This window comes from Triticum aestivum, chromosome 2A (genome assembly GCF_018294505.1).
Source record: "Triticum aestivum cultivar Chinese Spring chromosome 2A, IWGSC CS RefSeq v2.1, whole genome shotgun sequence".
NCBI classification, from domain to species: domain Eukaryota; kingdom Viridiplantae; phylum Streptophyta; class Magnoliopsida; order Poales; family Poaceae; genus Triticum; species Triticum aestivum.
The window spans coordinates 757138166-757161704 of record NC_057797.1 but is presented as its reverse complement, the minus strand read 5'-3'; the positions used below and the strand labels follow the sequence as shown (position 1 = coordinate 757161704).

Genomic DNA, 23539 nt, shown 5'->3' with positions numbered 1-23539 from the left:
CGCAGCCACCACCAGATCTACAGCCTCCAGCGCACCAGCCGGCACGCCTCACCACGCTAGAGGTCGGCCCACCCTAGCCGGACACCGCCCCCAGCCCGCGCCGCTGCGGCCCGCGACCCTTGTCGTCGGGATCTGATGAGGAAGCCTCGAAGCAGCCAGCCACCTCGCCCGCCCCACGCCCAAGCCCGCGCCTCCAGAACCACGCAGCCGTCGCCGCTCCGCCGCATGGCGTGCCACCGGCACGCCGCCCAGGTCGCCGTCGCGTCGTCCCGCGCGAACGTCGCGCTCCTCACCGCGGCCCTGCGTCCCGCGCCGTCGGAAGCCATGGGAGAAGGGGAAGAAGGCCCCTCCGCCACCCACGCCAGCCGGGCTTCGCCCGACGGCGCACTCCGGTGGCGGCTGGTGGGAGGAAGGGTTGGGGGAGGGTCGTTGGCCGGCGGCGGCTAGGGTTCGCCCTGCCGCCCACGAGAGCGGCACGGGCAAGAGAGAGGAAAGTCTTACGCTAGTGTCGTACGAGAGAGAGGAAAGTCTTATTGATTAGTAGTGGAGGTCGTGCGTTGCACATGCACACTTACTGTAGTGTTGTACGGTTGGTCGGGCAAGGGAACCCGGTTGTATTTTAACATATTCTTATTCATTATCTAAACCTTTTTTTACAGTCTAGGATGATGCAAAGTGAGTCATTTGATCCGCTGAATTTTCGCGGGCTGAATACACCATTTTACCAATTTCAAATTTCATAAATGTGTGATACAAAAGCATTACTTCTTGAGTTTAATGTCAGACTTCTTTGCCATAAATATATTCTGCTTTTAGGAGAGTTGTGATTTTTGTTTCTTGAAATTTGAAAGCTGCAATTTTAATTAGTTGTGAATTTGTGATCCAGCTGGAAATCAGGTGGTTGAAAGCTGACAATTTTAACAGAGGAAGTTAAAGGCTTTTTTTAGAGGGAGTTGAAATGCAGCTGGGCACTTGGATCTACGTCACAAGGTATGTGGATTGTGGTAGTCTACTTTATGTCTTGTAAACCGCGTCGATACTGGAGGAAAAGAAAAGGAAACGCGTGAAAGGTCAGCAGGCCAACAACACAGATGTTCAGTCAATCGATGATTATCTTAGGCCAACTCTACCGCGCGACCCTATCCTGTCCGACCCCGTTCGTTTGGGGTAAAATGGATAAAGGAGGCGGCCCAGCGCGCGACGGCCCGGATTCATCTTATCCGTTTTGTGTCCGGGCTGATCCATTTCGAGCGCAAATTTGCACCGGGTTTGGGTCGCGACGGACACCAAACGGACGTGCGTCTCGTCTGCGTCGGGGCCGCGTGGCAGGCGGCCACCTACCTTCCACCCGCCCACATCAATGCACACGAGCGGGCGGCCCCACCTGTCATCTGCACGTCGAACGGTCGCCGTCCTTCTTTAAGTGGGAAGCGTGGACGGGTCGTCGTCCACACTGCCCCACACCACCCCGCGGCCTCCTCGAAACCCGACAGCCCCAGTCCCAAAACCCTAGCCAACACCTCCCCGGCCGGCCGCCCGCAGCAATGGGCCTCTGGAAGTCCGGCCGCAAAGGCAAGCACAACCGCGAGGCTGGTTCCTCGTCGGGACGCAGCCGCGGCTCGCCATCGCCACCACGCCGAGCCCCCGCGCCGCCCGCCTTCTCCATCGCGCCCACTTCCGCCGGCGACCGCGATCGGCATTACGTCTGCTTGTCGGTGTGCCGCCGTTATTGGAAGACGAGGACGCCGCTCCCCTGGAGCGACGTCCATCTCCCCAATAACTGGCATCTCTCCGCCGACTGGGTCCCGATCCCGCCGGTCCCGACGAGCGGCCGTGCGAGCGAGAAGGAGATCGAGCGCCGCCGCCGCCTCCTCCCCGACGACCTCTTCTACGACCCCAGGTACGCCCCCGACTCCGGGCTCTGGGACACCTGGTTTCGTGATGAGCACGACACCGGTGCGCGACCTTCTTCGCCGGCACCTCGACGGGGCCGCGGCGGCCACGACAGGAGCGCGCAGCGCCTGCTCCCCAGGAGCGCGGGCGTAGGCGGGTGCGCGGCGTCACGCCCACGCCGTCGCCTTCGCCATCTCCATCGCCACCACCACCTCCTCGCATGACGGACAAGGAGGAGGCCCGTCTCATGGCGCGTGTCATGGAGGACTCCATGTACACGCACGATGAGCGGCAATGGGAGGGCCTGGAGGAGATGACGGCCCGCTCCGCTACCGGCGAGGTAGCCATCCCCGAGGAGGAGGAGCCGGTGGCCGCGTTCCAGCAGCTGCTGGGCCAAGGGTGAGGCTGGTCCTGCACTGCTCCGGAGATGGCCGCCGGCGTGGGCGTGAACTGGTGCCCCACTCCGCCGCGGTCACCGGAGCGGGAGGCGTCGCCACGGGAGGAGGTGGTATAGGCATCTCCGGCCGTCCAGCCCGCCCCCGTCTATCACGCACCGCCGGCCCACCTGTGGACGCCGCCGGCCTACGTCGACCTCGTCAGCGACGACGTCGACACCGGCGGCCAGTGAAGACGGCGACGGCCACGGCACCGACGGGCGCGGCAGGAGCGCGCAGGAGGCGTTTATTTTATTTTATTTTATATGTTAATTATGAAACTGGGCCTTTTAAGTGGCCGTGGAAACTGGGCCGTTTTGTGGCCGACCCCTATATATGTTTTATGTTTTTTTTAAATGCGTTTATTTACTTTTTTAGTTATTTCATTCTAGTTTTTTAATTTTTTTTATTCAGGTCCACCCCGGACACGATTTTGGGTGCGGCCGCGTGGTGGACGCACGCATGACCCATCAGACAAAGCCGGATACGGGCGAACTCATCGGCGCCCTAAAGGGACAAAATCCGGCCAATCAGGACGTCCGTTTGGGGTCACGCGGTGGAGTTGGCCTTATATACTCCTACGTGTCTGAGTATGACCAAGTACGTACCAGCTGCATGCCTTCCTAGGCTTCCACCTACTACACACGTTTCTTCAACCCACCAGGGCATAGCCTGTAGTGTACTGGTGTATATATAGGACCCGACACAGCCACCATGGGAAGCAAACACAATCTCCGCTCAAAGACCAACACAACAACACCTCAACTATAATCTCCTCTGCTATATCTCTTTGCAGTTCAAACCTCAATGGCTGCCATGAGAACCATTCTTCTCACCGTTGCCGCGATGACCATCCTGAGCACCGCATCTGCAGCAATCTACAATGTGGGCGAGCCGGGCGGCGCATGGGATCTCAGCACCAACTACGACACTTGGGCGTCCTCTAGGAACTTCCAAACCAGCGATCAGATCGTCTTCAAGTACTCCCCTCAGGCACACGACGTACTCGAGGTCAGCAAGGCAGACTACGACTCCTGCAACACCGCCAGCCCCGTCACCACCCTCAACTCCAGGAATGATGTTGTCACCCTCACCGCCATCGGCACCCGCTACTTCATCTGCGGTTTCCCTGGCCATTGTGCGGGCGGCATGAAGGTCAAGATCAATGTCATGCCAGGCTCCTCCTCTTCGTCACCCGCCCCGGCCAGCGGTCCAAATGCAAGCAACGCTGCCCCACCAACACCTGTCTCCGCTGCAACCAATGTGGAGGCCATGGGGTTTGGCCTCGCTGTTTTGCTTGCCATTGCCGGTCTCATGGCTTGAGTGCATCTCGGCAGTCGCACACACATGTGTATGTTATTGTATAGAGATGTACTTATTACTAGCAACTATCTGTGTGTATAGTCAAGTAGTTATGTGAATTTTACATGAGAACTAATTATATTGCAGCCTTTAATGATTTGTTTTACACCTTCACTTACATCTTTCAAGTTTCAGCGACAAAAAAAGTCACAACCTCCAACTTAAAAGGCCAACGAAGAACAAATTCCAATATTCAAATCAAGAAGTAAAGCTTTCATACAGTATACAGTTAAGTTAACATGTTTTAAATTAGATCCAGGCAAAAAACATGATAGGAATTGTAAAATGCATGTTGAACCGTACAATTGTCCCACGGTGCATCATCCTGGACTGCAGAATAACATCATCGAGTGAAATAATACATTGTGCGATGTATTATTAAACTGAATTAAATTTTACAAATATCCGCCTTGTCTTGGCGGCAAAATCTCTCCTACCATTTGGCATGACTAGTGAGCTATCTCAAAAATAATGAGCAATAGAATATCTCTCCTCACACGCAAACTTGTAATTAAAATTTCAGCACTTTGCGGTGATTTGAGTAATTCATTCACATGGGGATCCTCTCCTTCGGTGATTGTTCATGGAAAACCTAGATATATCATGGCGACAAGGACTACTTTTGATACTAGTGTTGGAAACATACAATTAGCATATTTAAAACTGCTAAAATGTAGTTTTCAGCCTGCAATTCAACTAAATTTTATCTAAAATGAAAGTTCATATTTATCTTGGCAGCAACAGTAGAAATTTGTATTGGATCACAGGCTCTATATCATCTATATTCTCGAAAAAATCGAAAATAAATTTTGAAGTGGCAAAAAAAGGGAAAAAATTGACACGCATGCAAAGATGTATTTTACGCATGTGTAAAATTTCATTACGAGATACTTTAACGTGTCATTTAAAAAGCAAACACATTGATTTTGAAAATACTCATCTTGCTATTAGAATCAGTCCACAATTTGAAACCGTCCGTAAAGGTCTCTATATAGCAAAACGTATATATATTTCTTATCAAGCACGAGCAACTATTATTGACCGTAGATATTATTGTAGTTGACGGCGATCACTGTGCTTTTTTTGCACTCTTTTTTAGAAATTCAAGATTCTACACTGGTGTGTAGTGTCTGCGATTCAAATCAAGGCACGCAACTGGCCACCCGTACCATGCACCTGTGCAGAGTGTTCAGCTGCACCGGGCCTCCAAATCAGTAGGACCCCCAATTTTCTATGTAGAGTAGTACTAATGGCTAGTTTAGCTCTATTAACTTAGGTATATAGGATAACATTATAGTGACCAACTGTATCATTTGTACTTTTTGCGGGTGTACATGTAATTAAATCATTCCAACAACAAAATTTTAGGGTCTCTTTAATATGTCAAATCCACTAATAAAAAAAGCTTTGTCAAAATAATGCTTTGGACAATTGGATGTACGTCAGAAGCTATGTGGATCCCCTAAAAAAAAGAAGCTATGTGGATCGTGATAGTCTACCTCATGTTCTTACAAGTTATAATCTCCTCTGGTAGCTCTCTTTTCAGTTCCAACCGCAATGGCTGCCAGGAGAACCATTCTCCTCGCCGTGGCTGCGATGGCCGTCCTGAGCACCGCGTCAGCGGCAATCTACAACGTGGGCGAGCCGAGCGGCGCATGGGACCTCAACACCAACTACTGCTGGAATTTAGTCTATTTTGGGCAGCCCAATAACTATTTCAGAAATTCCTAATAAATCTTAGAGGCCCACTTAGCCCATTTGTGCAAGGCAAGAGATACTACTAAAGTTTAGTCCCACATTGCTAGTTTAATGGGAGTTGGACCTCCTTATAAGGGAGGTTCTTTCCCTATTTGTACGAGCATGAGAACAAGAGGGATATGCACGCGCGCTGCTCCTCCGCCGCCCGCCTTGCCACGCCTCGGCGCGCTGCGCCGCGGGTTGCGGGAATGAGCCGAGCCGATATTTAAATTTTTGCCACGCACGACGGGTATACGAAAGGTCACGTGGGAGTTGAAACATTTTCTGTAGTGGACACTGAATTCGAACGGCGCGCCTCTTCGGCCGCTGCCTGTTCGCTTCGTCTCCCTTCGTTGCTTCACCTCCTGCCGCAGCCTCTTCGCGTCCTTCTCCTGTGCCTATATAAGAGAGGTCGCTCCTCTCCAGAAAGATACAACAGAAGCTCCTCTTCCTCTCGCCACAAAGTTTCGACCACTGCGCTGCTGCTACGTTCTTCCCCATCCCGTCTTGCGGCGTGCACCGCAGGTCGGGACAGTAGGCCTCTGAAACCGCACCTTTTGAGTCCTGTACGGGAGAAGGGTGATAAGGTTTTTGGGGAGCGCTCAGCGTGACTACTGGCTGCTTCATCACGGACGATCCGGTCACCGACGACTACTTCCCCGACGTCCACGACCTCCTCGACGACATGGCAGGCGAGGACACCGACCCCAAGTCCAGCGCTTCTGCTGCTGTTGTCCCGTACGTGTTCTTGTCTTTCCTGTTAAAGGTTCTGCCGCAGTTCCTTGTTCTAGTCCTTGTCCTACACATGATAGGTTCTACTTCATATATGCTACTTGCTATACTGTCTGCTTTAGATATGATAGGCTACGGTTCATATATGCAGCAGCTATTTACCTTCTCTCTGTCAGAACATACGACTTGTTTTATCCCTACTATATTAGTCATGCTTTATCTAGTATTTCTGTTAATAAAATTATTTGGTAAATTGCTCATATTTCCAACAACTACAACACTTGGGCGTCCTCTGGGAACTTCCAAACCAACGACCAGATCGTCTTCAAGTACTCCCCTCAGGCACACGACGTCCTCGAAGTCAGCAAGGCAGACTACGACTCTTCTAGCACCGCCAGCCCCGTCACCACCCTCAACTCCGGGAATGATGTTGTCACCCTCACCGCCACCGGCACCCGCTACTTCATCTGCGGTTTCCCTGGTCATTGTGCGGGCGGCATGAAGGTTAAGATTGATGTCATGCCTAGCTCCTCCTCTACGTCACCCGCCCCGGCCAGCGGCCCAAGTGCAACCAACGCGCCCCCGCCGACACCTGTCTCCACTACCACCAATGTAGAGGCCACCGGGTTTGGCCTCACCATTTTGCTTTCCGTTGTCGGCCTCATGGCTTGAGTGCATCTCCACATTCGCAGGTACATGTGTAATTTATGTTTAGTTAACAAATTATTACTAGCAATTATCTGTGTGTATAGCCAAGTAATTATGTGTATGTTCGACGTATTTGGGCTTTGCGTTTTACTGATCCATTTGGGAGGATTAGTTGAAAATGATTCTTTTGGTCTTATGCAACATTTGTCCTGAAACACGTTCGTTCTAAACGTAAGAGCCCAGACTTTCGTAACTTAAACTTGTATTACAGAAAGATATACACATAGATTAGACATGCAATTAGTCTGCCCCGATTGTAAATGAATTGTCCCAAAGAACCAGCTGCCACAAATGGTGAACAACAATTAGGATGGCCCCCGCCCCGAACATACTTGATCAAAATCGTCTGGCCAAAACATCATGTCCTTTGCTCGTGGAGTGCCATACATGTTCCTGTTTCTAGTGTTGCAAGGGACAGTCACCGTCGTCGAGGGAAAGAGAGCCATGGAAGTGGGTGATGGGTGCTTTTTCAGGACCGAATTCTTCCTTGTTATGTTCTTCTAGATGGAGAACGATGACTATCGATGCTTTGACAGAACAAAATTTCCCCACTCCAAGCCCCATCGTTCAGAACTATAAAATATATGCGGCATTGGGTAAAAGTGATCCATCCCGGGATAGATAGGTCACGGCCCACGCGGTGCGGCGCAACATTTCACCTCCGGATCTGCCACCTCCATTGGAACCAGATGCTGCTCCTCTTCCTCCTCCTTGTCCTGCTACTCCTCCTCCTCCGGCTCTAGCGAGTCCGGAGGCAGGCCAGCTACGATGTGGGCAGCATGCCTCGCCCAGATCTCCTCTTTGATCCAGAAGCGACGCTCCGGCGTGAGCATAGCATAGGTCGTCTTCTTTTATCGGGCCAGGGCAGACGACGAGGGAAGAGGGAGATGGACAAGGAGACAAATGTGCTCCGACTGGAACAACGGAGAGGGCATAAAAGGTTGTGGCTAGAGTTGGGGACGTCGGCCGGCTCAAATAGCCGGACTCTGGCCTCGGGCGCCGAGCCGAAGCGGCGCCACACGGCGGTCGCACCCTCAACGGAGGAAAAGCCCGTTGAGCTATTGGGTTTCGGGCGATTCCGTGTCGGACCCGGTCGTCAGTCCGGCATGGCGGATGCGCTCGGATGTTTCAGGCCTATTTGAGACATCCGTCTGGGTCAGGTTTTTTTTTTTGACCGCTCTGACCGTCCGCTCGGACGTATGACCTCTCACTTGTCGGTTTAGAGTGTCCGGCTGTAGATGTTCTTACCTAGCATAAAGATGCTATGGGCATGTACGACAAATAGTCCAAATAGACCAGAGACTTCTGTCCAAAGGTTGGTGCGCATGTCCCGTCTCCGTCTCCCGTGTACTTATCCTTCAAGAAAATTTTCTTCACAATAATCAAAAGTAGTCCTCATTGGCGCATTAATGGTATATCAATCTTTTTATTAGATAAAATTTATTTTAATATAATATATCATTCAATATTTGACCTGTTATTTTGCAATTCCAGATGATGCAATATCGGTTATTTTTCGGCTTAATCCACGGGCTGAAAGCTCTACTTCTTGGTTTTAACATTGGACTTTTACCTTTTCAGTTGAAATTTGTGACGTGGAATTCATAAATCAAACCTGACGATTTCAATAGAGGATGTTACAACTGTTTTTAGAGTAAGAGTTTATACGCGGCTTGACCTTTGGATCTACTTCTACAAGGTTTGTAAGTTATGATAGTCAACTATGTCTCCTTGGAGCCTAGATTGACCGCGTCGATATTGAACCAGGAGCCAATGGCTGCTATGCTATGAGAACGCTTGAAAAGGTCTTAACATCTTCAGTCTATTTTATTATATATCTATTTAGGTGTTTGAGTATGACCAACTACGTACTACCTGCATGCCTAGCTCGTGTTCCCGCCTACTCTATATTCTACGCTTCACCTACCACACGCGTTTCTTCAACCTACATTGCCATGAGTTTGTATATATAGGACCCGGCTTGACTCGTATCTTCTCTTTTCAAACATCTTCTTTAGTTAATTGTTGCTGTTACACAATGATGCAAGTACCCATCACTTCTCACCTTTTTGTGAATGACACTTGATTTTCTGACAATTATTCTTTACTAATTTTGTTTTTTTGCGGGTCTTTACTAATTTTGTTTGCTACAGAAATGGTTCATTAACTTGTATTAAGCGGCATTTATGTGTCATGATACTTGCATCTGTTTGATTTTGGAGAATGGTGACAAAACAATTTAGTGATTGACTGTGGCTCTTGTTATCTATCTCCCATGCATGTGTCTCTTGTTATTGTTGATCAAGCAAAATGGGTATTGTAAGTTCAAGCTGATTGAAAGTTAATGTGGCTGGCTGTAAGTAATGATGAGTTTGGTTGAGTTGCTTTTCTATAAGTGCATGTCTGTACATTTCTTGGACTATTGTGAAATAAACCACTTTCTACAGTTTCCAAATGTTGATGTTATCTGCGCACACTAACTATGAACCGATGTGCAACATATTTCATATTGTTATCATTTTTGCAGGGAGCAAAATTTTGCATATAACTTAGAAGAATAATAGAATGGAACACATCTCTTCATCAGCCCACAAAGGGGTAAATATACAGAATACATGATAACAAACACAGCTATGTACGGGCATGCACAACGTGCACCAAGTCATGGGGCATGGCATGCGGTAGTGGATCAGGTACGAGACATGGGACTCGGTCCCTCTGTTATACAAGCAACGGGCATCTTCCAACAGCCCCCCGCAATCGCAACGGGATTGTCGAGGACGTTGAGGCTGGACCGGAAGTCGAGGAAGATGGTCGTCGGGAGCCCCTTCGTGAAGATGTCGGCGAACTGTGACGTAGAGGGCACGTGGAGGACCCGAACGTAGCCGAAGGAGACACGCTCGCGAACGAAGTGAAGGTCGATCTCGATGTGCTTCGTCCGTTGGTGCTGCACAGGGTTGGTGGAGAGGTACATCACGCTCACATTGTCGCAGTAGACAACCGTCTCTGCAGACGGGGGCCGCTGGAGCTCTTGGAGTAGCTGCCGGAGCCAACACGCCTCAGCCACGGCGTTGGCGACGGCCCTGTACTCCGCCTCAGCGCTGGAGCGCGAGACGGTCGGCTGGCGCTTTGAGGACCACGAGACGAGGTTGTCGCCGATGTAGATACAGAAGCTTGACGTAGACTTGCGTGTGTCGGGACAGCTGGCTCAGTCAGCATCCGAGTACGCAATCAACCTGTGGTCTGAGGAGCGCCAAAGATGAAGGCCGAGCTGCGAGGTGCCGCAGATATATCGTAGGATCCGCTTGAGGATGGTGCAGTGTGGCTCTCGCAGGTCATGCATGAATAGACAGACGTGCTGAACAGCGTAGGCGATGTCCGGACGAGTGAGGGTGAGGTATTGGAGAGCTCCGGCTAAGCTACGATAGTGAGACGGGTCAGAGACAGGAGGTCCGTCAGAAGCTGAGAGCTTGGAGCGAGTGTCAATGGGTGTGGTGGCGGGTTTGCAGTTGCTCATGTGGGCGCGCTCAAGAACCTCTAAGGCGCACTAGTGCTGTGAGAGAAACAACCCGTGTGTACTGCGAGTGACATTGATGCCTAAGAAGTTGTGGAGCTCGCTGAGATCAGTCATAGAAAACTCGCGATGGAGCTGTGCGATAATGCGGCGGAGTAGTGCAGCGGTACTAGCTGTCAAAATGATATCATCGACGTACAGGAGAAGGTAGGCGATGGCACCATCGCGATGAAGGATGAACAGGGACGTGTCGCTTTTGGAAGCAGGAAAGCCGAGGCGGGCGAGGTAGGTGGTGAAGCGGAGGAACCAAGCGCGGGGGGCCTGTTTAAGCCCGTAAAGCGAGGGATGTAGCTGACAAACGTGGGGTCGTCGAGAGGCGTCAACGAAGCCGGACAACGTGCAGCTGATGGATGGGCTAGAGGAGACGGCGAGGCTGAGGACGACGCAGATAATCGCCGGCTTGACGACAGGACTGAAGGTCTCCGTGAAGTCGACACCGGGCTGCTGCATGAAGCCATGCAGAACCCAGCAAGCCTTGTACCGTGCGAGAGAGCCATCGGGGTTCAACTTATGCCTGAAGATCCACTTGCCCGTCACCAGATTGATACCTGCAGGGGGGACACCAACGACCATGTATTGTTCTGTAACAAAGCAGTATATTCCTCGAGCATAGTGTTTTACCAATTTGGATCCTTAAGTGCCTATTTGTAGGAAGAGGGGATCGGAGAGACGGGGCCATTGGTAACGGAGAGGCTAAAAAGGCTTTTAGGCTGAAGGAATCCGCTTTTGGCACGAGTGTGCATGTGGTGAAGATTTTTTGGTGGGACCGCTGGAACCACACGAGGTGGCAGAGGGCGGCCAGGAGGCGAGGGGGGCGCGTCGGGGTCAGGTGCAGTGGGCGAGGCCAAGCGGACGCACGAGAGGGGTGGCGTCGATTGGTTGGGCACGGAAGTCGGGTGGTAGTGGTTGGGTGTGGCGCGGCGGTAGTGGGCGGGCTAGGTGGAGATCGGGCGGGTGAGCACGAGGAGGGCGCAGAGGAGCCCGGGGTAGGTGCGTCGGCTGTGGAGGTTATTGGTGGAGCGTATCGAGAGGTAGATACAGCCGAGCTGTCGTACGAGGTAGTTGTGGGAGGGTGGGTTGGAGTGCATGGCGCGGATTGGCTGCATGGCATAGGGAGTGCAGCGGGATTGTTTTGTGGCCGAGCGTTGGGAGGCATGCATGTGTGCGTGTGCGAAGGGAAATCCATTTTCATCAACTATTACATGGCACCAGGTGATGACTTTGTTCATCATTTTCAAAAAAAAGTTCTCAATTTTTTAAAAAAATCATGAATTTAAAGATTTTCGCCAGTTTAAAAATAAGATTAAAAATGAAAACAGTAAAATAGAAAACAAAATAAAAAACAAAAGAAAAAGAAAACAGAAAAAGGATCAAAGAAGAAAATGAAAAATGTAGAAGAAAGGTAAAACCGAAAGAAAAAATATATAAAAAACAGAAAAACCCGGTTCAGGGAGGGATATAGAACCTTCCCAAAACCGGTTGGGGGTGAAATCCCGAAATCGGCCGGCCCATAGAAGCAGCAGCACGTGAGAGGGGTGGGGGGGGGGGGGGGTGCCAACATTAAGTGGCGATTGTCATCAAGAAGTTAGTGCAAGTGCAAGATGGATGTACACACAACAAGACATTAATACGAGGATGGTCATCAAGAAGATTACAAGTACCATATGTCGATATGACATCACCCCTCTCTCTGTAACTAGTTTCTTTTAGTCACACACCCCAAAGAATATATAAAACGAAAAAACGGGAGGAAGGCAGCGGTCTCTAGCTAGCTAGCAAGCCTATGTAATAGTCATCCTTCGAATTATTCATACCGAATACAAGATTGAACCGACCCATTATAATGGAATGGATGCATGACATTTTATTACACTTTGCTCTCGAATCAAACACACCCCAACAGGCTAATATAGTCCTTTGGTGACCTAGGCCTGTGAATCTGTGTCTAGTGTGCCACGCCACTGCCCTTGTGTCACGGTCAGATGACTCCACGGTGTTCACTTTCAAACTAGTGTTTTCCCTTTGTAGAAAGTATATGCTACAAGTAAAAGTTCTCTTTTTGGTAACTTTCACAAAGTATATTATCTATTTTGAGAAATATAACAAGCCCAAGTAATTTTTATGGGATTTAAAACTTCCAATTTTCCAAACTTTTGGAAGTTTGAACTATGGCTAATTTTTTTAAAAATCCAACTTAAACAAATTGCATGCCCAGAAAATTTTCAATTCTATGAAAATTTGAAATTTTCGAAAACTTTGGACTTCAACAAATTTTGGAATTCCAGAAAACTCAAAATTCACTGGAGAGAGAAGACTAATAGAATGTCACCCGGCAGACCTTCATACTATACACACACTGTTTTTACAACAGTGGTGCTGCCCAAGCGTGATCACACGGCAATGAGTCAATTCATTAACTGATTGCTAGCAACACACACATGTGTGACTTCTAATCCTTATTGTTTCTTGATAGACAACGAAATAGATCATCAGTCATAGGTAAAATCAAATTAAGATACCCCAGAAAAAATTAAGATTATTCGTTGCTTCAATATGAACTGAGAAAAAAATGTATTGCATTTGACATTTTTTTGGGCTTATCTACTATCTACTATCTACTACTCCCTCCGGGTACAGACAAGAATTTTGGGACGGAGGGACTATACTACTTTTAAAAGCATGAGCTTGGTGAATCCAGATGATCCGAGCAATCGAGCAACCTATATGCAACGTCACACGCTGCTTCACCGATGTATCATCACGTCATGAATAATTTGGAAACATGTTAATTGCATTGATCGTAATTTGTAAAAGGACATTAGTTACATTAAAAAGAATTAGTCTTCCCTGACTTAATCAACCAAAACGCACCTTCCCTGACTTAATCATAGTACATGTCGCTCAACAGAGGAGCTGACTCAGTTACAAACCATGCTACGCAACAAATATTTAGGCCAAAAAGTGGTGTCTCAGGTATATTGGAAACCTGAAGGCTCTCATTTTTGGGCTGGTCTAATGGCGGCAAAGAAACATCTCTTTTGCTTTTGGGTCTTTCGTGATAAAGGACAGGTCAGAGATTCGTTTCTAGGAAGACATCTGGCTAGGCAATGCCAGTCTTCGAGAACAATATCCAACCTTATACATCATTGCACTACAAGAATCCTGTTAATACATGACGGAATCAATCCGTCACAGACCTTCACAAAACTGTCGTGGTAGGGCATGCATGACGGACTTAAAATCTGTCATGTATATCGCGTCATAATTTAATCACTGTACACTCCATGACGGATCTTGTCTGCCATGGATGGAACTTAACGGACATGCTCATAACATTGTTAACTTGTCTGCCACGTCAACATGTGGCATGGATCTGACATGGCGGCCCATGTAATGCTCAGCCCATTTAAATTTTGGCCCACTAAATTTCAGCTAGATGTAAGAGTAGTGGCCCATATAGTAATCAAGCCAATTAGAATATAAGTGCATTAATTTCATCTAAGGCCCATTAATTTCAGTCCAGAAAATTAGCTCATCTCTCATTTCTCTGCGTCCATTGAAACTTTAAGCCAATAAGTATTTTACAGAAAATACATGCTCATGTCACTAAAAAAGAAAATTACACAAACACAACCAAAAATACACCACTACAGGACCAAAAAGAAAATACCCAAAAAAAATTAAGTTTACAAGCATGTTTTGGAGAACACTATGCTACTGTACAGCCAACACCGCCTCCATCAATCCACTTTTCTAGCCACAGATCCGGCCGTCCATACCGAAGTCGTCAAAACACGCCTTTGTTGCTGAAAATGCTCCCATAAATCAATAGCTGCCAGATGATGAAAATTTTGTCACTTCATAAAATATTATAGCAAGTAGGTAAACTAGAAGTGGCTTAGTACTCCCTCTGTAAAGAAATATAAGAGTGTTTAGATCACTACTACTTTAGTTATCTAAACGCTCTTATATTTCTTTATGGAGGGAGTACATGTTATTACGTTCTATATTTTTTCACTCCCAGGGTGCACAGTGCAACAAATTTAATTAAACATGTGAAAAGAAACAACAAGTGGCAACAAGTAGCATGGGACCTAATCATACACATAGTTACAACACTACAGATTTGTATATATGAATAGATTGTAGAAATAAGAGACTTAGAACAAACATAAAAATATTAATTACATATCAAAAATTCTTAAATCTTGCAAGTACTGCAGCAGTAGAGGACAAAGCAATGTGTTGTAACTATAAAAGAGAATACAAAGTATGTACTATAAAACAAGAATAAACATTGGGTTGCTTAAAATTAATCCAAAGGAATGTGTGTGAACTGAAAATGTAATCAAGTTAACCTATAAGTGACAAAGCAACAAAATACACATCACGGAACTCCCAAGTACTGCAGCACTAGAGGACATAAATCAGCCAAAAAAATGGCATGACTATGAAACAATATCCACCGCACAGACACATGAAACTGAGTGTTTATAGTTCATCTCAAAGCACTGACAATAGTAAACAACACTTGCTTGCAGATGATACGCTTATTTTGTATTTTAGTGTTTGATACACTTATTTTATATTTTTCTAGTCGATCATACGAAAAAAGAAATCAACGGAATAAAAGTCCTATGCTTTTTGTTTCCATAAAAAAAGCTTAGAACCACCTTGATTTGCTATTGGGACAGTGGGAGCCAGTCATGTGGCCTTCATAACTCCTCTTTGGCGAATTTTAAGGTACAGATTGTACTATCATGTGTATTTTATTTTGTTCTCCAGTTCTGACTTCTATTTTTGACATAAATATTGCTGTGTAGATTGTCAAGTACCATATCAAGTTAGGGCATCTCCAGCCGCGCCCCCAACAGGGCCTCCCCACGCGATTTTGCCGCGCCGGCGCCAAAAAAAGGCCCCAGTCGCGCCCCCAGAAGGCCGTTTTTCGCCGGCTCGGGCCAAAACTGGTGCCGGCGGACCCAGGCCGAACCCAGCGCCCTGGGGGGCGCTTGGGGAGCCGGAGCAAGCGAAAAAGGCGCGTGGGCCCGCCCTGGAGGCGACCCGAGGGCCTTTTCCCGCCGTTTGTTGACGCTTTTCCCTCGCATCTCTCCCGCTCGCTCGCCTTCCTCCCGCGATTCTCCCCCTTTCTCCCGCCAAACCCCCTCCCGCTCGCCTTCCAGTCACCGCCATGCCGCCGAAGAAGTACACCATGTCGCGCGCGGCGGCAAACGCGACTGGCGCCGTGGTCCAGCCGAAGCAGAGGAAGCCGAGGGCGCCGCCATCGAAGCCGCCGGGCCTGTCGAACACCGAGTGGAGGGTGGAAGTTCAGCGGCACGAAGCAGTCACCGCCGACAGGCGGAACAGGGCCATCGCCAAGAAGGCCCGCGACAACGCGGCGCGCTTGGCGGCGTCTTCCTCATCGGTCGACCAGGCGGGGATGAATCCACCCGTCGTCAGCCACGCCCAGTACGCGCCCTGGGGACAGCAAGGCGCCAGATCTCCATGGGGTTCATCGTCGCCCGGCTACGCCGACGGCGGCGCGCACGGTGGGTTCAACCCGAACGTGACCTTCCCTCATGGTCACCCCGCTACGCGCACGCCCTCGCCCGCCTTCGTCGGTGTGCAGTACCCTCCATACAACTACTCGCCGCCCGCCTCCTACGCGTCCACACCGACGCCCCATCTCTACCGTGGACCTCTGCCCTTCTCGCACCTCGGCGACACCAACGACACGGGAGCCGACATGGACGACATCATTGCGACAGGATCGACCGCGGCCGCCGCCTCTCCCGGGTTCGCCACCCAGGACGAGGTAGTGGATCTCAGCGGCGACATGGAGGCCGAGCTCGGCTATGTCTATGGTGAGGACGCGCAGGAACCCGAGGAGGAGGAGGAGGAGGAGGAGGAGGAGGATGATGAGCCGGCTCCTGTTCCGACGAAGGGGCGCCAGAAGAAGAAGAAGCGGGCGGCCAGGTCAGGCGAACTGCGCATCAAGTGGACGTCCAAGGAGGAGGAATGCCTCGCCGAAGCATGGAAAGTCGTCTGCCTCGACCCGACCACCGGCGCGAACCAAAGCTTGGAGACGTACTGGGACCGCATCAAGGCCGAGTTCGACGAACGGAAGCTCGTCGACCCCTACTTCAAAGGCGTCTACATGCAGCGCGGCTCCAAGGCGGTGGCGAACCATTGGGGCCGTGTCCAGTTGGCGTGCAACAAATGGCATGGAATCGCCGAGGAGGTCGCAGCTCGCCCGGAGAGCGGCGCCAGCGTTGAGGATTAGCTGCTGCGTATGTTCGCCATGTATCGGGGCGACAACCAAGACGCCGACTTCAAGAACCTCCATTTCTACAAGCGCATTGACAAGTGCGAGAAGTGGGCGGAAGTCCGACGTGCCCTCGACAAGGCCAAGGAGACATACAAGCCGGACGCGTCGACACCGGGCGCGTCCGAGGGGCGGCCGGACGACCACCAGTTGGCGAAGAAGGGGAAAAACGCCGATGCGGCAACCGCGCGAGTGCAGGAGTCCATCGAGCATTGCCTCGCCGACGCGCAGGCCCGGGCCGTCCTGCGCGAAGAGAAGGCCGAGGCGCGGTGGTCGTCGCTGATGAAGAACAACGCCATCAAACTCGACCTGCTCCGGACGAACGTCGCCGCGAAGAAGAGGAACACCGACATGGCTTTTCTGATGGGCGGGGCGGACATGCTCCAGAGCAACGACGAGAAGCTCAAGGCGTGGTACCTGGTGCAGCGCGGCCTCATCCTGAACGAGCTGCCGACGGCAACGCCGACGACGCCGACGACGCCCACGACGCCCACGACCACCCGGACGCCAATCCCAAACGACGCCTCTACGTCGCCGTCCAGTAGTGCTGAAGCCGCGCCGACACAGCCCAGCACCGAAGCAGCTCCGACACCGCTGAGCCCGCGCACGCCGACTCCGCCAACGCCTGGAGCCGACCCCGCCGAGTGAATCATTGCGCACGCGAACTCTGTTTTTTGTAACGCCAGACTGTTGGAAATATGCCCTAGAGGCAATAATAAAAGCATTATTATTATATTTCCTTGTTCATGATAATTGTCTTTATTCATGCTATAATTGTGTTATCCGGAAATCGTAATACATGTGTGAATAATAGACACCAACATGTCCCTAGTAAGCCTCTAGTTGACTAGCCCGTTGATCAACAGATAGTCATGGTTTCCTGACTATGGGCATTGGATGTCATTGATAACGAGATTACATCATTGGGAGAATGATGTGATGGACAAGACCCAATCCTAAACATAGCACAAGATTGTATAGTTCGTTTGCTAGATTTTTTCCAATGTCAAGTATCCTTTCCTCAGACCATGAGATCGTGTAACTCCCCGACACCGTAGGAGTGCTTTGCGTGTACCAAACGTCACAACGTAACTGGGTGACAATAAAGGTATACTGCGGGTATCTCCGAAAGTGTCTGTTGGGTTGACACGGATCAAGACTGGGATTTGTCACTCCGTATGACGGAGAGGTATCACTGGGCCCACTCGGTAATGCATCATCATTATGAGCTCAAAGCGACCAAGTGTCTGGTCATGGGATCATGCATTACGGTACGAGTAAAGTGACTTGCCAGTAACGAGATTGAACGAGGTATTGGGATACCGACGATCGAATCTCGGGCAAGTAACATACCGATTGACAAAGGGAATTGTATACGGGGTTGCTTGAATCCTCGACATCATGGTTCATCCGATGAGATAATCGAGGAGCATGTAGGAGCCAACATGGGTATCCAGATCCCGCTGTTGGTTATTGACCGGAGAGCAATCTCGGTCATGTCTACATGTCTCCCGAACCCGTAGGGTCTACACACTTAAGGTTCGGTGACGCTAGGGTTGTAGGGATATGTATATGCAGTAACCCGAATGTTGTCGGAGTCCCTGATGAGATCCCGAACGTCACGAGGAGTTTCGGAATGGTCCGGAGGTAAAGAATTATATATAGGAAGTGCTATTTCGGCCATCGGGACAAGTTTCAGGGTCACCGGTATTGTACCGGGACCACCGGGTGGGGCCACCCATCCCGGAGGGCCCCATGGGCCAAAGTGGGGAGGGGAACCAGCCCATAGTGGGCTGGTGCGCCCCCCTAGGCCCACCCCATGCGCCTAGGGTTGGAACCCTAGGGGTGGGGGGGCGCCCCACCTTGCCTTGGGGCGACTCCAGCCCTGGCCGCCGCCCCCCCTAGGAGATCTCATCTCCTAGGGCCGGCGCCCCCCCAGGCCCCCTATATATAGTGGGGGGAGGGAGGGCCTCTTTCCCCACGCCTTTGGTGCCTCCCTCTCCCTCTCCAACACCCCCTCCTCCTCCATAGTGCTTGGTGAAGCCCTGACGGAGTACTGCAGCTTCACCACCACCATGCCGTCATGCTGCTGCTGGAGCCATCTTCCTCAACCTGTCCTTCCCGCTTGCTAGATCAAGAAGAAGGAGACGTTACGCTGACCGTACGTGTGTTGAACACGGAGGTGCCGTCCGTTCGGCGCTAGGATCTCCGGTGATTTGGATCACGTTGTGTACGACTTCCTCATCCCCGTTCTTTGAACGCTTCCGCGCGTGATCTACAAAGGTATGTAGATGCAATCCAATCACTCGTTGCTAGATGAACTCATAGATGGATCTTGGTGAAATCGTAGGAATTTTTTTGTTTTTCTGCAACATTCCCCAACAGTGGCATCATGAGCTAGGTCTATGCGTAGTTCTTCTTGCGCGAGTAGAACACAATTTGTTGTGGGTGTAGAATTTGTCAACTTTCTTGCCGCTACTAGTCTTATCTTGCTTCAACGGTATTCTGGGATGAAGCGGCCCGGACCAACCTTACACGTACGCTTACGTGAGACCGGTTCCACCGACTAACATGCACTAGTTGCATAAGGTGTCTGGCGGGTGTCTGTCTCTCCCACTTTAGTTGGAGCGGATTCGATGAAAAGGGTCCTTATGATGGGTAAATAGAAGTTGACAAATCACGTTGTGGCTTTCACGTAGGTAAGAAAACGTTCTTGCTAGAACCCTATTGCAGCCACGTAAAACTTGCAACAACAATTAGAGGACGTCTAATTTGTTTTTGCAGCATGTGTTTTGTGATGTGATATGGCCAAAGTTGTGATGAATGATGAATGATATATATGTGATGTATGAGTTATTCATGCTATTGTAATAGGAATCACGACTTGCATGTCGATGAGTATGACAACCGACAGGAGCCATAGGAGTTGTCTTTATTTTTTGTATGACCTGCGTGTTATTGAGAAACGCCATGTAAATTACTTTACTTTATTGCTAAACGCGTTAGCCATAGTAGTAGAAGTAATAGTTGGCGAGCAACTTCATGAAGGCACGATGATGGAGATCATGGTGTCATGCCGGTGACAAGATGATCATGGAGCCCCAAGATGGAGATCAAAGGAGCTATGTGATATTGGCCATATCATGTCACTTTTATTATTTGATTGCATGTGATGTTTATCATGTTTTTGCATCTTGTTTACTTAGAACGATGGTAGTAAATAAGATGATCCCTCATAATAATTTCAAGAAAGTGTTCCCCCTAACTATGCACCATTGCGACAGTTCGTTGTTTCGAAGCACCACGTGATGATCGGGTGTGATAGATTCTAACGTTTACATACAACGGGTGTAAGACAGATTTACACATGCAAACACTTAGGTTGACTTGACGAGCCTAGCATGTACAGACATGGCCTCGGAACACAGAAGACCGAAAGGTCGAGCATGAGTCGTATAGAAGATACGATCAACATAAAGATGTTCACCGATGTTGACTAGTCCGTCTCACGTGATGATCGGACATGGCCTAGTTAACTCGGATCATGTTATACTTAGATGACAGGAGGGATGTCTATCTAAGTGGGAGTTCATTGAATAATTTGATTAGATGAACTTAATTATCATGAACTTAGTCTAAAATATTTACAATATGTCTTGTAGATCAAATGGCCAACGTAGTCCTCAACTCCAACGCGTTCCTAGAGAAAACCAAGCTGAAAGACGATGGCAGCAACTACACGGACTGGGTCCGGAACCTGATGATCATTCTCATAGCTGCCAAGAAAGATTATGTCCTACAAGCACCGCTGGGTGACACACCTGTTCTCCCTACAGAACAAGACGTTATGAACGCTTGGCAGGCACGTACCGATGACTACTCCCTCGTTCAGTGCGGCATGCTTTACAACTTAGAGCCGGGGCTCCAAAAATGTTTTGAGAGACACGGAGCATATGAGATTTTCGAAGAGCTGAAAATGGTTTTCCAAGCTCATGCCCGGGTCGAGAGATATCAAGTGTCCGACAAGTTCTTCAGCTGTAAGATGGAGAAAAACAGTTCTGCCAGTGAGCACATACTCACTATGTCTGGGTTACATAACCGCTTGACTCAGCTGGGAGTTAATCTCCCGGATGACGTGGTCATTGAAAGAATCCTTCAGTCGCTTCCACCGAGCTACAAGAGCTTTGTCATGAACTTCAATATGCAGGGGATGGAAAAGACCATTCCTGAAGTATTTGTTATGCTGAAATCAGCAGAGGTAGAAGTCAAGAAGGAACATCAAGTGTTGATGGTCAATAAAACCACTAAGTTCAAGAAGGGCAAGGATAAAAAGAACTTCAAGAAGGACGGCAAGGGAGTTGCCGCGCCCGGCAAGCAAGCTGCCAGGAAGAAGCCAAAGAATGGACCCAAGTCCGAGACTGAGTGCTTTTATTGCAAGGAAAGTGCTCACTGGAAGCGGAACCGCCCCAAATACTTAGCAGACAAGAAGGCCGGCAAAACGAAAGGTATATGTGATATACATATAATTGATGTGTACCTTACCAGTACTCGTAGTAGCTCCTGGGTATTTGATACCGGTGCAGTTGCTCACATTTGTAACTCAAAGTAGGAGCTGCGGAATAAGCGGAGACTGGCGAAGGACAGGTGACGATGCCCGTCGGGAATGGTTCCAAGGTCGATGTAATCGCCGTCGGCATGCTACCTCTATATTTACCTACGGGATTAGTTTTAAACATCAATAATTGTTATTTAGTGCCAGCTTTGAGCATGAACATTGTATCGGGATCTCGTTTAATACGAGATGGCAACTCATTTAAATCCGAGAATAATGGTTGTTCTATTTATATGAGAGATATGTTTTATGGTCATGCTCCGATGGTGAATGGTTTATTCTTAATGAATCTCGAGCGTAATGCTACACATATTCATAGTGTGAGTACCAAAAGAAGTAAGGTTGATAATGATAGTCCCACATACTTGTGGCACTGCCGCCTTGGTCACATAGGTGTCAAACGCATGAAGAAGCTCCATGCAGATGGACTTTTAGAGTCTCTTGATTACGAATCATTTGACACGTGCGAACCATGCCTCATGGGTAAAATGACCAAGACTACGTTCTCAGGAACAATGGAGCGAGAAACCAACTTATTGGAAATCATACATACTGATGTGTGCGGTCCGATGAGTGTTGAGGCTCGCGGTGGCTATCGTTATGTTCTGACCCTCACTGATGACTTGAGTAGATATGGGTATATCTATTTGATGAAACACAAGTCTGAGACCTTTGAAAAGTTCAAGGAATTTTAGAGTGGGGTTGAAAATCAACATGACAGGAAAATCAAGTTCCTACGATCAGATCGTGGAGGAGAATACTTGAGTCATGAATTTGGCACACACTTAAGAAAATGTGGAATAGTTTCACAACTCACGCCGCCTGGAACACCTCAGCGAAATGGTGTGTCTGAACGTCGTAATCGCACTCTATTAGATATGGTGCGATCTATGATGTCTCTTACCGATTTACTGCTATCTTTTTGGGGCTATGCTTTAGAGACTGCCGCATTCACTTTAAATAGGGCTCCGTCGAAATCCGTTGAGACGACACCGTATGAATTATGGTTTGGGAAGAAACCTAAGCTGTCATTTCTAAAAGTTTGGGGATGCGATCCTTATGTCAAGAAACTTCAACCTGAAAAGCTCGAACCCAAGTCGGAAAAATGCGTCTTCATAGGATACCCTAAAGAAACTATTGGGTATACCTTCTACCTCAGATCCAAAGTCAAGATCTTTGTTGCCAAGAATGGATCCTTTCTAGAGAAAGAGTTTCTCTCGATAGAAGTAAGTGGGAGGAAAGTAGAACTTGATGAAGTATTACCTCTTGAACCGGAAAAAGGCGCAACTCAAGAAAATGTTCCTGAGCTGCCTGCACCGACTAGAGAGGAGGTTAATGATAATGATCAAGATACTTCTGATCAAGTTCCTACTGAAATCCGTAGGTCCACAAGGACACGTTCCGCACCAGAGTGGTACGGCAACCCTGTCTTGGAAATCATGTTGTTAGACAACGTTGAACCTTCGAACTATGAAGAAGCGATGGCGAGCCCGGATTCCGACAAATGGCTGGAAGCCATGAAATCCGAGATAGGATCCATGTATGAAAACAAAGTATGGACTTTGACTGACTTGCCCGTTGAGCGGCGAGCCATAGAAAATAAATGGATCTTTCAGAAGAAGACAGACGCGGATGGTAATGTGACCATCTATAAAGCTCGGCTTGTCGCTAAGGGTTATCGACAAGTTCAAGGGGTTGACTACGATGAGACTTTCTCACCGGTAGCGAAGCTGAAGTCCGTCCGAATTATGTTAGCAATTGCCGCATACTATGATTATGAGATATGGCAAATGGACGTCAAAACGGCATTCCTTAATGGTTTCCTTAAGGAAGAATTGTATATGATGCAGCCGGAAGGTTTTGTCGATCCTAAGAATGCTGACAAGGTGTGCAAGCTCCAACGCTCGATTTATGGGCTGGTGCAAGCATCCCGGAGTTGGAACATTGGCTTTGATGAGATGATCAAAGCGTTTGGGTTTACACAGACTTATGGAGAAGCCTGCGTTTACAAGAAAGTGAGTGGGAGCTCTGTAGCATTTCTCATATTATATGTAGATGACATACTTTTGATGGGAAATGATATAGAACTCTTGGACAGCATCAAGGCCTACTTGAATAAGAGTTTTTCAATGAAGGACCATGGATAAGCTGCTTATATATTAGGC

General features: G+C 48.9%; 2 protein-coding genes across 2 annotated transcripts; both read left to right on the top strand.

Moving 5' to 3' along the window:
* The first annotated feature begins 3044 nt into the window (after positions 1–3044).
* On the top strand, positions 3045–3650 carry LOC123186501 (mavicyanin-like). The gene has a single exon (XM_044598259.1). The coding sequence runs from the start codon at positions 3135–3137 to the stop codon at positions 3648–3650; it is 516 nt and encodes a 171-aa protein (XP_044454194.1). The 5' UTR covers positions 3045–3134.
* A 1596-nt stretch (positions 3651–5246) lies between these two features.
* On the top strand, positions 5247–6830 carry LOC123186500 (mavicyanin-like). The gene is made up of 2 exons (XM_044598258.1): positions 5247–5359; positions 6428–6830. Exons 1-2 carry the CDS (start codon positions 5247–5249, stop codon positions 6828–6830), a joined length of 516 nt encoding a protein of 171 aa, XP_044454193.1.
* Positions 6831–23539: the final 16709 nt, after the last annotated feature.